Below are 15,126 nucleotides of genomic sequence, written 5' to 3'. Positions count from 1 at the left end.
GTCATTAGCTTACGGCCCTAATTTACGCCTCAGCCTACATCAAACCTTGGTTCAATAAACATTTGTCAATGAGATATATAAATATATAGTCAATAACTTTTTTTTACAAAAACACGGTATGCTTATGTGGAAAAATGCGGACGAGGCTCACAACCGACCCCAGATTACATGGTTTTATTTTCCGCCATCACACTGGAAAAATTCATTGCCGCAGAGTGTATTATTCCTAAACTATTTTGTCTGCTGTAAATTACATGCCCTATTATTCGACCATCTCGAGGAAGCTTTTGAAAAGGCCGAACATGTTCCGATTGAATTATGTCCACTCTAATGACATTTGGAGCGCCTCGGCCATTTTTTTCAAAATGGATGTATTTGGACGGTTTACATACTCAAAAAGAAGTCCGCTGCAAGTAGATCGCGTAGTAATTTTATTTAGCAGTTAAACTTTATGTCTTTACTCTTGAAAATCTTAATAATGTTTGCAATAATACACTTCACTGGTAATCAATTTAAACTTAGATCAATTAACACAACTCTAAAACACTAAATTAAATTAACGATATAATTTAAAAAAAATACGAACTACTTCAACTGACTACCGGCATACATCCGAGGTTGTTTTTGAAAAATACATTGATGTTTAACATTGGAATTTCATGGGATTTTTCAGTTACATTAAAGATCATTGTCATACTGAGCACTAATAATCATGTATTTATTAACAAATTTAAGACCAATGAGTGAATAAATTAAAAAAAAATGTTTAAAAACATTATAAATGATGGTCCGTAAGTTTCTGAAGATGGTCCGTAATGTCCCTAAATCTGGTCCGTAATGTCTGGTCCGTAATGTCCATGGTCCGTAGTGTCCGTGACCCGTTCCGAATGCTCTAATGAGCGTTACGCAATGACGTTCGACAATGACGGAAATAGTATAATGTAACCTATATTTTATATCAGCTCAATATTTAGAAAATGTTGATTATTTTTTATGAAAACAGACGAAATATATTGCATTGTTCAATCTAATAGTGTTTTATAATTCCTCAATTATGTTACACATTTATTGTGAAGTATTTTGATTTTCTAAATCAAAATTCGAATCAACGCCTACAAATTAAGTTTCAGAGGATGAAAGGGATCGACTGTCAATTAGCTTTCTTTTCTCTTAATTTGTGATATTCACGGAATATATGAGCACATGTCGAGAGGAAAAGTTAGAACAGCCGGCGATCAGTGTGCCGATTGTGGAGCTACGGGTATTCATGTCAATTTTCTTTCAGTTCTGAACTTTTTTGTGTATTTTACTCTTGTTGACACTGATTGCTGAAGAGTCTGACTCATTCAGTATGTAATTCGTAAATTTACAATACTAATAATGATTATCAAACCGAATATTCTTTAATGATGATTTTTGATAAATGGATGATGACATGTCAATCATTTGAACCCCTCAAATTAGCTTTAGATGGATCAAAACTGGTAAATCAGACATTGTTAATTTGAAATTAATTGGAAAACTTGTCAGCGTAGTTTCGAGAGTCAGTCCTCATTTTTGGATTAAGCAATTCAGTACAGTAATACACTTAAGTTATATTTTATATCCCCAATGTAGTATTAAAAATAATATAATTATCTTCATGTCTACCAAAAATACCTGTTTTTACGGCAGTCAAAGCAAAGACCCTTAAACCTTCCTTCTTTTTTTTAGACCTTAGAGAAAAAAATCTAATTTGCTAATTATAGTAGTTGCTTGCCATTAGATCCATTTGTGTTGATTACAATTAAAAACAATGTGTAAATTATTTGAAACACACTATACCAAATTGTTGTGTGAAGCATTCACGAATTTCTTTGCTGTTTTGACTTGACTTAAATCTTTTTGAAAAACTTAGTCGCTACTCTACCTTACTGAAGTCGAAATGAATTTATTGTTGGTTACTATAATAATATTTAAACATGAACTAAGAATAGCTTTTGATTTTAACTCTGATTTTTTAAGGCCTTAGATCATTACTAGGCTAAAATGAACCACAAGTTAGGCAGGTATTCCATAGGCATACTGTTTTCCTCATCTACTTCCATGTTTAAAAAAGGAAATCATATTACATACATTTATCCAGTGGTCTACATTAGCTCTTAGTCTTATTGCGATGACTGATCTATGTGTTTGCGAAAAAATACAGAACATAATAATTTACTGTAAAAAATAACATCTGATAATAAAAAAGTGGTTTAATTCAATAGATTTAAAAAAAAATCACATTTACCGATATTAATGTTTGATGATCAATCATAAAATATTCCTGATGCAGACACATTTCTTTTTTGTTATACCCCCATCACACAAGACAAAGACCATGAAGACGCACTAGAGAACACAGCGAGGACGCAGTGAAATTTTTAAAAAAATGCTTTACTCAAGTTCATACTACGTCCTTACTGCATCCCTGCCATGCAATCAATGCATCTCAAACATTCCAAATACGTTTTTACTGCGCGCATCATCAGGCGCGCACCACATCCATGTGTTTTTTAAAGAATTACTGTGTTCTATTTATAACTGGCCTATTTTTCATTCATATCTAATGTTTGTATAAAATGGAGTTGATTCCCGTATTTATACATGATTAGTGTTCAAAACCTGACAGGACCTGGTAAGAACCGGATACAAACGTGTTTAAGACGTGTTAAGCACCGAAATAAAATATTAACAACCGAATGAGGTATTCTTCAACATGGCAAAGCATGGAGAAGTTGTGGTGAGAACTACATTGATGTAGCAAGAATGCAATGACAACCTAGAGGCAACAGGATGAGAATGCCATTCAATATTTCCCGTCCAGTACAATGCTTGCACTTTGTCAATCAAGTTCCTACTAGGTTTAAATACGCTGTCATAACGTCCATGCCATCGTTAATACGTTCTTATTAGGTTCTTACTATGTCCTGATTCAACCACGTCCTTACTATTTATTTATTTAACATGTTCAAACTCCACTTATGTCCATAAAGTCCATACCACGTCCTTATAGGTGTCTACTGCATTCCTTCTACGTTGACCAAGTTCTAACTACGTCCTGCCAGATTTTTGAGGACGTAGTAGGAACGTGGCCTAGTGTGATGGGGGCATTAAAGGCTCAAATTAATCATTGAATCTAATTATAATTTAAGTACCGTATTATATCATGCATAGGACGCTAGCATAGATAGGACGCAGGCAAAAAAATGTTTAAAAAACGGGGTAATTCCCTTAATATATCAGATAAGACGCAGCGGAAAAATATCAAAATCCGAGCCTAAAAATTGAGGTTGGTCAAGTATTTATGACATATATTGAAGTAAAAAACAAACAAAAAATTGTATATAAGGCATATTTCGATAACAGCCTTGTGTATTTCGATAATTATTGTCATATTTCAGTAATTTAGCGTACACAACAATGATATAAGTCTTGACATTTGAGAACAATCATGCATATTATAAGACTTATAAATACAAATGCCGTAACGTCTTCTGACTGACAGTCAACCGTTGCAACCGTTGCGACATGCCTTCTGATTGACAGTCAACTGTCACAACCGTTGCAATCACAGCTAAACTGTGTATTGTCAAAACTGATGATTGTTTTGATAAGGCTTGTCGCTGCGCAGATTAAAGCATGTTGGCATAATAAATGCGTGTCAGTAATTAGCCTTGCCAGCGGAAGGCACGTCGGGTAAAGTGTGAACAAACAACCATATGGTATTACCATCGCAATAGTTTGTTCTATTGTTGTTTTTCTAATGACAGACAGCGGGTGTTTTTCACACCTTTGCACATTTGAAAAGATTTGATAGTGACAATAATGCTACTTTGCGTTATGCACATTCCTTTATTATTATAACTTAGTACACATGTAACATACAACAGAATGTTTTGTAAAATATCGAAACATTAAAATCATGAACAATGATTAATTGATATTTACCTCCTTTCCCGATTTTCCGTTGCCGTCATCACTCAATCCAGTTAAAGTGCTGACTCACATCGAGTTTTTGTGAGTAGCGCCCCTTTTGTAAAAAAGTAAACACTCATGTTTGTTTTCAATTTATTTCTCAATAAATCATTTTAAAGTAAACATTCAATATATTTCTGCGTGTGATAACTTGTGTGATTTTACCTTTGTCACTTTGTCAGTTGTTCTCTTCGGTGACACAGTACAGATACTTACTATTACCGCGCTCGTCTCCGGTCCGACATTTTCGGCCTGAAATAGACTTGAGATAAACTGATAAAATTCTAATAGCATAGAAAGGACGCAGGCAATTTTTAAGACAAGCATTGGGGGTAAAAAAAGTGCGTCCTATGCATGATATAATAGGATAGTCTCAGACTATGCTTATTCTGGACTGTCTCATCCATTTCAGCTTTCCAGGTACTCAATCTCCACACTTTTAGAACTTTGTAATCAAACATTACTGAGCCTAAATTAATGATGCATACATTATATGTACATCTTTATTTGCAAGCTTCTAAATTAAGAGAGAGCTACTGTGTGACAGTTGTACATTCCAGTTCAATTTATTTGCTTTTATGCACTTTAATTGCGGAAGACCTCACAAATAGCCCAAAAAGCCTAAAAGTGATCATGCTGGTTTATAACCAAGGTTAGAAATCTGCTGTAATGAAGTTCAGGGTTTTTGTATAGAGTTAATATTAGGAAATACATATACCGGTACCTTCATTTATGATATTTCTACTGGGATTTAAAAGGCAATTTTTCAGTTTCACAAAAAAAGTAGACACACTGTGACTGAAATGAAAAGAACAAAATGACTGTATAGATTGACCAGTATATTAGAGTTACCTGTATACTGTATTCCTTGCTGTCATCTACATGTAGCAGCACTATAATGCTGCAAAGATAAAAATCCTGTAGTTGTGGATCCGATCATGATAACAGATTACCGTTCATGGAAAATAGGCCTTTAGTCATATTTCAGACAAGAAATAAAACTATTCAAATGCTTTATTTAAATTTTGAGAAGGTATGATTATTTGATCAGTCACCATTTCATGAACTATATGTATAGGTTTGCTAAAATTTGTCTGTCAGTGTCTGTCCATTCATCCATACATAAATATGTGTATGTCAAAATTGTGTGTCCATATGGTAGCTAACAGTACAAGTCAAATTATTATATAATTTAGCAGGTTCTTGGTCAAAGTCCGAAACTTAGGTTTATATTAATGTTTCTGCCTGCTATGTTATATATCACATATGAACCAAATTTAATGATACTTGGCACATGTGTTCAACCATAGCTACTTAGGCAATGTGTTACTGGTATGTACAAAATTCAAGTCTGTAGGTTTAAGGTCAACATAACAAACTAAACTAAGGATTATTTTCTTTAAGTGTTATATTAGTGAAGCATCGAACTTTGTTTTGGGTCTGTGATGAACCAATTTTAAAATACATGTAACTTCGCATACAATGTGCATTACAAACACAGGTAGAGTCATCACAGACAATGTGTAACATTCCATACCAAGATCTGTAGATTCAAGGTCTCAAGCCGGAGTTTATTTATAAGCTTTTCAATGGCTGCTTTGTAAATTGAACAGCAGAAATTAAATTGAGTATTATTTAAATTAATAAGCATTGAAAACTAAAAAAAAACTATGAAGCAAGAATGAAAATACCAGCTCATTAAAAGTTTGGCTTTTTTAGCGATATATGTTAAATTTAGTTATATTCTGGGCCTGCACATCTATTACTAGCGAAGGCACCATATAGTGATAAGATAAAACACATGGGGTAAAATCAAGAGATGATGATTCATTATGTAGTTCAGCATGTACCAGTTAGAATAGAGAAGAGGAAGTGATAATTGAAAAAACTTGATATTTTATCTTGCTCTAACATCAGAATTAACCTAGTCTTCAGCTATGCTTGGTTTCCATACAAGTTTTGGTGGTTGATGTTAATTAATGGTATCGGAGGCAATATTATCCAAGTTCTGATCAGTATTCACTTCTTTTCTTTAAAGCTTTTACTTCAACCCCTGTTTTTATATTTAAAAGGCTTGTATATGTATGGAAATGAAATAGTTATACATATTGGTCTCCCTGTGTTCATATTACACAGCAGTAAAATGCAAGAACAAAGCCATTTTCAAGCAGTGGTGCAGTCTATTCATGAGGCTAATGACCACTGGGACTTGATTGATAGTTAATATGTTTTTTCTTCTACAGGCTTAGTTATCATTAGCACAACAGACTCATGAGTTTTTCCTCTTTACTCTGTTATAAATGATATACTGGCCAAGGATGTACATGTTAATAACAAAAATCTTTCTTGAACTCTACTGTAAAGCCATTTTCCTAGTGCTAAATATTTTGATTCTTATACTAGTAAGACTTTATATCAGGGGCAAAACTTCAAAAAGTAGAAATCTTAAGAATGGTGTTGGTTTTAAAACAAAGAGATGCCTATTCAAATTTTATTGTAAAATGTTCAATTCAACATAAAATGGAACTTCAAAATATTAATGGTATAAAAGATGTCTGCCAAAAATGAATAAGTTGGCAGGTAGCAGAGTTTGGCAATGATAAAATCTCGTTTTTCCACACTGGTGTATTTCACCTGCATTTTGTGCAACTCTGGTTTTATTAGGTTATCCTTGATATAATACCCCATTTATAAGATGAGATTTATCCTTGTGGCAAAGTTACCCCCATTGGCAAATATACACAAGGGGCAAATGTGCGTATAAACCCAATACCAACAGGGATAAATTTACCCTGGAGGCCAAATTTGCCCCTCCCCCTTCTCCAAGTCTGGTGGTGGGGTAAAATATGCCCCAGTGGGTATTTCATCTCATATAAACCCTACAATTGATTTCCCTTGCGGAAGTTTTTTGATTTTGGCCGAGTTTTCAAAGTATTGGACAAATAAAATAAGGAAGAAGAAATTGTTTTAAAAACTGATTTATTTATTCTATCAAACTTTTTTTTAAATTTCTTGGCAGGCTTTTTGTACAAAGAACTGAAATGTTTAAAATACCATTGTTATGCATGATTCATCAATTTTGTTTTGGCTATTTCGGCTTGCTTGAGACTCTATGCAATCAAAATGGAGTTCTTAAACCTCTAAATACCCTTAGGACTGTCACACTCCTATTTCAGCTGATTCTTTTGATAACTTTATCAATTTTAAACACCTTTCTTGATTCTTAATTTGTTTTTAGATTGAAACAAACAAGAAAACGTACAGTTTCAATGTTTTCTGACAATTCGACCATATACTTATTGTAAAACACACAGATTTTCCTATTATTTTCCGGAAAAAACTGCAACATGACATCGCCAATTCAACAAAAGGTATTTAATACAGATATGTGTATCATACAATACATTTGAAACATAGCCTCATCATTATTTCTTATGTTATTTTCAACACAAAATTATGAATATTTTATGGAAAATGTTCATGCCATAAATACCCAAGGGGCAAATTTGCCCCCATTGGCAAATGTTCAGCATATAAACGCAACATAAAACACTAATTTACACAGGATAAACATCATTCAACCATAAAACCTAGTGCTCTGCTTAAAATAATACTCTGGGATTTTTAAAGCCCATGTAAAACACTGTGGACTGTAAAACAGATAAGCATGTTGTGATAAAGGAACTGATAAGCCCCTGAGGCTGTTTCCACGGCAACCAAAACACTTGGCAGAGTCTGGTGTTCCCATGTACTGTGATTTTTAGTGTGGGAGAATAATGCCAATTTATTAAAACATTTTTTTCCATGATATAATAACTTCCTCATACATGTAGCACTCATAATTACCCATCTACTAATAAAAACCATTTTCAATGATTAACTGTTACTTTTTAAACATACTGATTTCTGCAGCCAGAAGTGTTTGTTTATATTCCTGTAAATATTTCCTCTCTCATTCAGATTTATCTTTGATGTGAATTTCTCACCCAGTGATTTAGCTAACCACAATAATCGTACAGGTGTAGGAGGGATTCAGAATGAATAGGCTCTTTCAGTAAAATAATGTATCCTGGACATGAAATGTTTTTATTTTTCTGTCTGTTTTATTTCAAGAAAGATGGTTATTGTTATTTCTATGCATTTTTAAAAGCGTTATAATTAAATCATGTAACAAATAATTGCCTGTTATTGCAGAGCCAAGTTGGGCTTCCATCAACCGTGGTGTGTTGATATGTGACGAGTGTTGTAGCGTACACCGGAGTCTTGGCCGACACATCTCCCAGGTGAAGTCGCTAAAGAAGGGACAATGGTGCCCCACACAGCTTGCAGTAAGTGAAGAGTGAAATGCCAAACAAGTTTTGTTGGTCTGTTTTTCAAAAAGTTCAGGTAATGTGATAGTCTTTGTGTTTTGCAGTGGCGGTGTTTTCATGCTGGAAAAACGATCTTTGGAGTTTTTCATATGAAACTTAGTACACATGTAACCAGGGGCAATGCCAAACATTCAAGCCTTTTATATGAAACTTAGTACACATGTAACCAGGGGCAATGCCAAACATTCAAGCCTTTTATATGAAACTTAGTACACATGTAACCAGGGGCAATGCCAAACATTCAAGCCTTTTATATGAAACTCTGTACACATTTTTCCAGAGACAATGCGCATATTTGTAGTAAGGTATCAGGTCTGGTGACCTGATGATGTGTCTTCACTCAGTGATGAGGCCCTACCAGTGACTGAGGCATTTTCTTTAGGTCACTGGTTCAGATCATGTCCAGGAAACAGGCTTGAGATTGATGATATACGCAACAGTTATTAGTTTTCATGAACATTTTCTTGTGCACACATTTGGACAGCTTCTCACCAAGGTGTCCCAGGCTTGTTTCATAGCCCTAGTGCATGCAAGTTTGCTTGGAGGCTTGGAGATCTTTAAGTGATCTCCCCCAAAACCCCAAAAGGCATTCTTGTGTTCCATGGTGTTAATGAGCTTAATAAGAATAATGTATAACTTATTTTGCAATTGTTCTTAATTTATAAAGTTTAAGCCGAACTTCTATGTTGTAGATGGTGCAGCATCTAGCTAGCCATGGGGCCAACAATATCTGGGAGTACTCCCTCTGGGACCCTTCACAGAAACACGGCCGCCGGAAACCAAACTCCAGGGACCAGGTCCAGTAAGTAACAGTTTGTTATCATGACAACTGGTTTGGCCATTACCAATGGCAATTTACAAAAAATACAATGTATTGACATGATGTCCAAGGCAAAACCAAAATATTGAAGTATAAGTGTTACAGGCTTAAGTTTCTTATTTCATTTAACCAGATTGGTAACTTAAACTAGATTTTACAACAAATGAAATGGTTTATAATTCATTTCAAATGTCTCAAAACTCATTAAAAGGAGAATACTATACAATTTCTACCAAAACAAAATCAGAGATAAAGGACTTGAGGTTGTTTGAGGAGTTGGGGCAAGTCCCTTTCTTGCAACATTATTTAGTCTGTAAAAGTACAGTAACAGAAATAATATGGTTTAGAATGAGTACATGTTGGAGCTTGAGCTTCTTCTTACCACAGATTTATAATTGTTCATATTTCTTAATTCGTTAAATGCCACTGATTTTAATCTACATCAATATTATTCGTTCAAGTGTTTGGTTAACCACAGTAACTTTTGACTGACTTCTAATGTTTGTTTGACACTCAACATGATTGCAGAATTTCCTCATTTGCTTACTTAGACAGCATATGAATTATTGAATTTAAGTGATTGTTATCAGGAACTTTTATGTAGTTTTCTGTACCTTGATGTAAAGTAATTGGAGCCAGCTGCTTTGTTTAATTTAGTGTTGTATTTGTTTTGAAATGAATTACATGCTATTATGATAGTTGTAATGTTGTTGTTCCTTTTCAGTCCAGTGAAAGCTGACTTTATTCGTGCCAAATACCAGTTTTTATCATTTCTCAACAAAAGCAAAGACACAGATATTACATCTCTTGATGACATTAGTCAGGTAGGATCATTATAAGTAGTTTAGTACAAGATTGTTCATTTGTTTTGAAGAAAAAAGTTAAGGTATTATTGTAGCCTTGGTCCAGTTGTTATTGGCATTGGCGTTGTTGATGTTTGTGCCAAAAATTTCACTATTGCCTTAAATAAAAAAACTGTTAAACATATTCAAATGATAATTGTACAAATGTTACCAGGGACAATGGGCTTATGTACAGCAAGGCCCATAACTCTGGCTTCAAATGTTACCAGGGATAATGGGCTTATGTACAGCAAGGCCCATAACTCTGGCTTCAAATGTTACCAGGGACAATGGGCTTATGTACAGCAAGGCCCATAACTCTGGATTTAAATGTTACCAGGGACAATAGGCTTATGTACAGCATGGTCCATAACTCTGGCTTCATATGTTACCAGGGACAATAGGCTTATGTACAGCAAGGCCCATAACTCTGGCTTCAAATGTTACCAGGGACAATGGGCTTATGTACAGCAAGGCCCATAACTCTGGATTTAAATGTTACCAGGGACAATAGGCTTATGTACAGCATGGCCCATAACTCTGGCTTCATATGTTACCAGGGACAATAGGCTTATGTACAGCAAGGCCCATAACTTTGGCTTCAAATGTAACAAGGGACATTAGGCTTATGTACAGCAAGGCCCATAACTCTGGATTTAAATGTTACCAGGGGCAATAGGCTTATGTACAGCATGATCCATAACTCTGGCTTCATATGTTACCAGGGACAATAGGCTTATGTACAGCAAGGCCCATAACTCTGGCTTCAAATGTTACCAGGGACAATAGGCTTATGTACAACATGGCCCATAACTCTGGATTTAAATGTTACCAGGGACAATAGGCTTATGTACAGCATGGTCCATAACTCTGGCTTCAAATGTTACCAGGGACAATGGGCTTATGTACAGCAAGGCCCATAACTCTGGCTTCAAATGTTACCAGGGACAATGGGCTTATGTACAGCATGGCCCATAACTCTGGCTTCAAATGTTACCAGGGACAATAGGCTTATGTACAGCATGGCCCATAACTCTTGCTTCAAATGTTACCAGGGACAATAGGCTTATGTACAACAAGGCCCATAACTCTGACTTCAAATGTTACCAGGGACAATAGGCTTATGTACAGCATGGCCCATAACTCTGGCTTCAAATGTTACCAGGGACAATAGGCTTATGTACAGCATGGCCCATAACTCTGGCTTCAAATGTTACCAGGGACAATAGGCTTATGTACAGCATGGCCCATAACTCTGGCTTCAAATGTTGCTTAATGCCCCTTTTTTTCAACTGTAAAATAACAGACCAGCATTGGCTTTTCCTCCTCGGTGCTGTCATATCAAAAAATGATAACACAAAACATGTGACCTGAACAGTATATATATATATAATATGTTTTTACATTTCTTATTGTATATTCCAGCAATTGCACTCAAGTGTTCGAACAAACAATTTAGAGACAGTGTTGAGATTAATATCGAAAGGTGCTGACCCTAACTATTACCACCCTGTAAGTGATGCTCTGTGATAGAGACAAAATCAACCACCAACTTTTCCATACGCATTTGTGGGTAGAAATATGATCAAATTTACCAAATGAAATATTCACGGGTATATAGTTGGTTCATTGTAAATAACCTTGAGATATGGTATGGACTGTTGAAAAAACAAAACAGATTTTATCCAGCTATGTTAAAATTGGTGGGGCATTTTGTCTGTATCTCTCGGCTTAGAGAGAAGCTGTTTGAATTTGTATTAACCTGTTCATGCATTGGTGATGATAATTTAACCATATGATAAAATACCGTAACTGATTTTTGACCTGAATATAGATCAATCATTCAAAAGATGATCACCTATATTAATGTACCAGTAATTTCATTTTGTATCATTGGGTCGCATAGGTTAAAAAAATTATATTGCATATACATGGTACTTTAATATAAATTATTACTCATTTATATTAGATATATCCCCAATGTATCCATACATTATGTTGTACAGGAGAAGGGCAACTGTCCCCTGCACGTGGCCGCCGGGTCCGGCCAGATCCTGCAGATAGAACTTCTAGTCATTTACGGAGCAGACCCTGGGGCACAGGATGCCTTTGGGAAAACACCTATTGAGTATGCCAAGTAAGTAGCATGCGGGGGAAAACAGGAAAAATGTAATTGCATTAGAAAAGAAATATTTGTACATATATTTCTGAATTTCAGTATATGTCTTATCTTTTAGGACATGTATAAAGTTTATATCGCTGTTTGTAGTTAAATAAATTTTTTTAGTCTCTTGGAGTTAAAGTATGTATTGGGTGTATTTCAGGGCTGAGGGTCACGAGGACATTGCCAACAGACTGGTGGAGTGCCAGTATGAGCTCACAGACAGACTTACATACTACCTGTGTGGCAAAAAACCTGGTATGTGCACGCCGATTCATGTCAAAAATAAAAAAAATAACTCTACTATTGGAAGAATAAGGAGAGCTGTACTACTCATCTTAGAGTCTGTGTCAGAGTCACACCTTGGTTAAGGTTTTCGTATGTAAGCACCTTTAAGTCATTATCTCAGAAAATACATCTTGTATTGCATTGAAAATTGAGACAAGTGTTCCCAACAATCCAACCTAACTGATTAAACAGGTAAGATAACCTCATCTGGCATGTAATGCAAATTATTGCCTTTACTATTCAACTTAGAAATTCTTGTTAAGGTTATGCATGTAAGATCACATAGATTAATATATCAGCAACCAATTTATGTATTCTATTAGAATTTATACATTACTCAACCATTCAACCAATTTAAATAACTTTAATAACTCTATTTTGAAATAAATGCAAATTATAGCCCTTTATAATTTGACTTAGAAATTTTGGTTAAAGCTTTGCATGTAACCTCATTTAAGTCAATATCTTAGCAAATACATCATGTATTGCATTGAAACTTTATAAAAGGGCTCCTAACTATCCAACCTTCTTAATTAATTAAGTTAGATAATACTATCTTACATTTAATATATAATTTTGCCCCTTTATTATAAGACTTAGAAATTCTGGTTAGGGTTAGGGTTTTGAATGTTAGCACATATAAGTCATTAACTGAGCAACTACTTGATATATTGCATTGAAACTCTATACAATCAAGTATGATTACTCTATTTTGCATATAACGCAAAGAAATTCTGGTGAAGGTTTTGCATGTAATCTAATTTGACCATGATCCATGCATGTTTCTCCAAAACTTTGCAATCCTTTACTTAAAAGCGGCGTAAAAGTCGAGCGCCCTGTCTCTATGACAGCTTTTATTGATGCGATCATTTATTTAAAGTTCAGACACTTTGAGTTAAAGAATTAAAGCTTTAAATCAATAAAGACCTTAAATATTGAATATGTAATCAGGGCCTTCACCAGAAAGTTTTTTTAGGTGCTACTTTTGTAGGGGGTGGGTGTGGGAGGGTGGTTACCCCCTTCAGTGTGTCGATTTTCAATACCAAATGGCACTCATATATAATAATTCTTCAATAAAGACAAGCATTCAAAATCATTATCGTGTTTATTTCATTACTAAAGACATGAATTAATAAATCATTTTTTTGATACATAACATATCAATGCATAAAATCTAACCAAAATCATATCTCTGATAGTCCTGCCTTCTCCCAATGCCACTCCTTCACCAGTCTGGTGAAATCCACCTCTGCAGTTGATGGCTAAAGCATGCTCATTGTCAGCAGGCTGTTCAGTACTTTAGTGGTGAGTGAAGAACGGTGGATGTTGTTCTCTCGCTTCAATGACGAAAACCCTCTCTAAAATAAAGTGAATATTTATTTAACACAGTAAATGTTGACATGTGAAGGCCACCATTCAGACGGTGGTGTTTTTGTAAAGCTTGTAACTTACTTAATTTTAAACCAACTGTCTCGAAATATCTTTCATTCATCTCATTACATAAATTTTAATAAAGTTTCAGAAAAAGTATATTTTCAATGATACATCCACCAACAAAGTAGACATTTTAAGTCCAAACTGGGTAGGCAATTTATAATCACTTTTGGAATCCATCTTTTCAACAAAAATTTGCTCATATCATCTATTAGAACAAATGACATGTCATGAAAACTGTAGCAGACAATAAAACCAAAGGAAACAACCTCAACTCACAAATCGGCAACAAGTCAGTAATACGTCAATTGTTTTGGACCTCAACTGTCCTGAATTTGGGATACTCATTTCGGATACAGATTTCCCCCCAAAAATAACTTACCTCATAGATATGAATACCGCAAAGTGCAACTGCCAAAAATAGTTGGTAAAATAACCAAAATAATAACTGTGCACCAAAACCCCCCACTTAAATCAATAACCAATCAGCATATGCCATAAAGAGATTTAATCTGATATCAATAAAGATGTGAAAACTGGACCCTGTCATTGACAATTATGTAATGCCCATGTTTGGCAAGCGCCCCAATACCCACATCATAGGGGACCTATTTCTCCCTACCTTAAATAACAATGTAAGTGCCCCAGGCTCCTGATCATAATGCAATAGGATTTTCAAGCTCTCTGGTGATAAGGCTTTTGAAAATCTGACGACCCAGTACAGGGGCTCTAAAATTGCCTGTGGAAGGCTCTGGTGATAAGGCAGTTGACAATACTGACTTGCAATTTTTCAGATGAGAATTCTATAAGTTGTAACAATAAATGACATTACAGGAGCTTTACAAAAATAAATGACAAACCTACTATAGTCAGTTCCTGCTTTATTTCAGTTCCTTGCCTCTATAATGAATAAAGATAATGAGCTATGATGTGGTTATTTCAGACCATCATAAAGGACTGCACTTTATCATCCCGGAGATGGCTGACAGCAGCCTCGACATGTCCGAGCTTGCTAAACAGGCCAAGAAAAAACTCACACAGGTAAAAAAATACTTTATCTTGTATAAGCAACATGGGTAGGATTCTCCCAGATTCTACATGTACTCTTATACAGGACTGTAAGATGCGCATTTAAAATGATGCCCATATTATAAATTAATAGTAAATTTCTTATTATATTCAGTATTATCACTACTATTTTATTACGCTCCT

At 34.9% G+C, this 15,126-nt stretch overlaps 1 protein-coding gene across 2 annotated transcripts in view; it reads left to right on the top strand.

Annotated features, from left to right (window-relative positions):
- Positions 1-1,104: 1,104 nt before the first annotated feature.
- The window catches only part of LOC128231862 (ARF GTPase-activating protein GIT2-like), a 27,597-nt gene continuing 13,575 nt past the window's right edge, over positions 1,105-15,126 (top strand). For both annotated transcript variants that reach the window (XM_052945104.1, XM_052945103.1), the window contains exons 1-8: positions 1,105-1,261; positions 8,194-8,327; positions 9,062-9,171; positions 9,914-10,013; positions 11,457-11,543; positions 12,038-12,168; positions 12,356-12,450; positions 14,858-14,955. In XM_052945104.1, coding sequence (XP_052801064.1) covers positions 1,204-1,261; positions 8,194-8,327; positions 9,062-9,171; positions 9,914-10,013; positions 11,457-11,543; positions 12,038-12,168; positions 12,356-12,450; positions 14,858-14,955 — 813 coding nt within the window. In that variant the 5' untranslated portion in view covers positions 1,105-1,203. The remainder of the gene's footprint in view (positions 1,262-8,193; positions 8,328-9,061; positions 9,172-9,913; positions 10,014-11,456; positions 11,544-12,037; positions 12,169-12,355; positions 12,451-14,857; positions 14,956-15,126) is intronic.

The sequence above is a fragment of the Mya arenaria genome, chromosome 4, assembly GCF_026914265.1.
Source record: "Mya arenaria isolate MELC-2E11 chromosome 4, ASM2691426v1".
Lineage (NCBI taxonomy): Eukaryota > Metazoa > Mollusca > Bivalvia > Myida > Myidae > Mya > Mya arenaria.
This window is presented reverse-complemented; position numbering and strand designations above follow the sequence as displayed.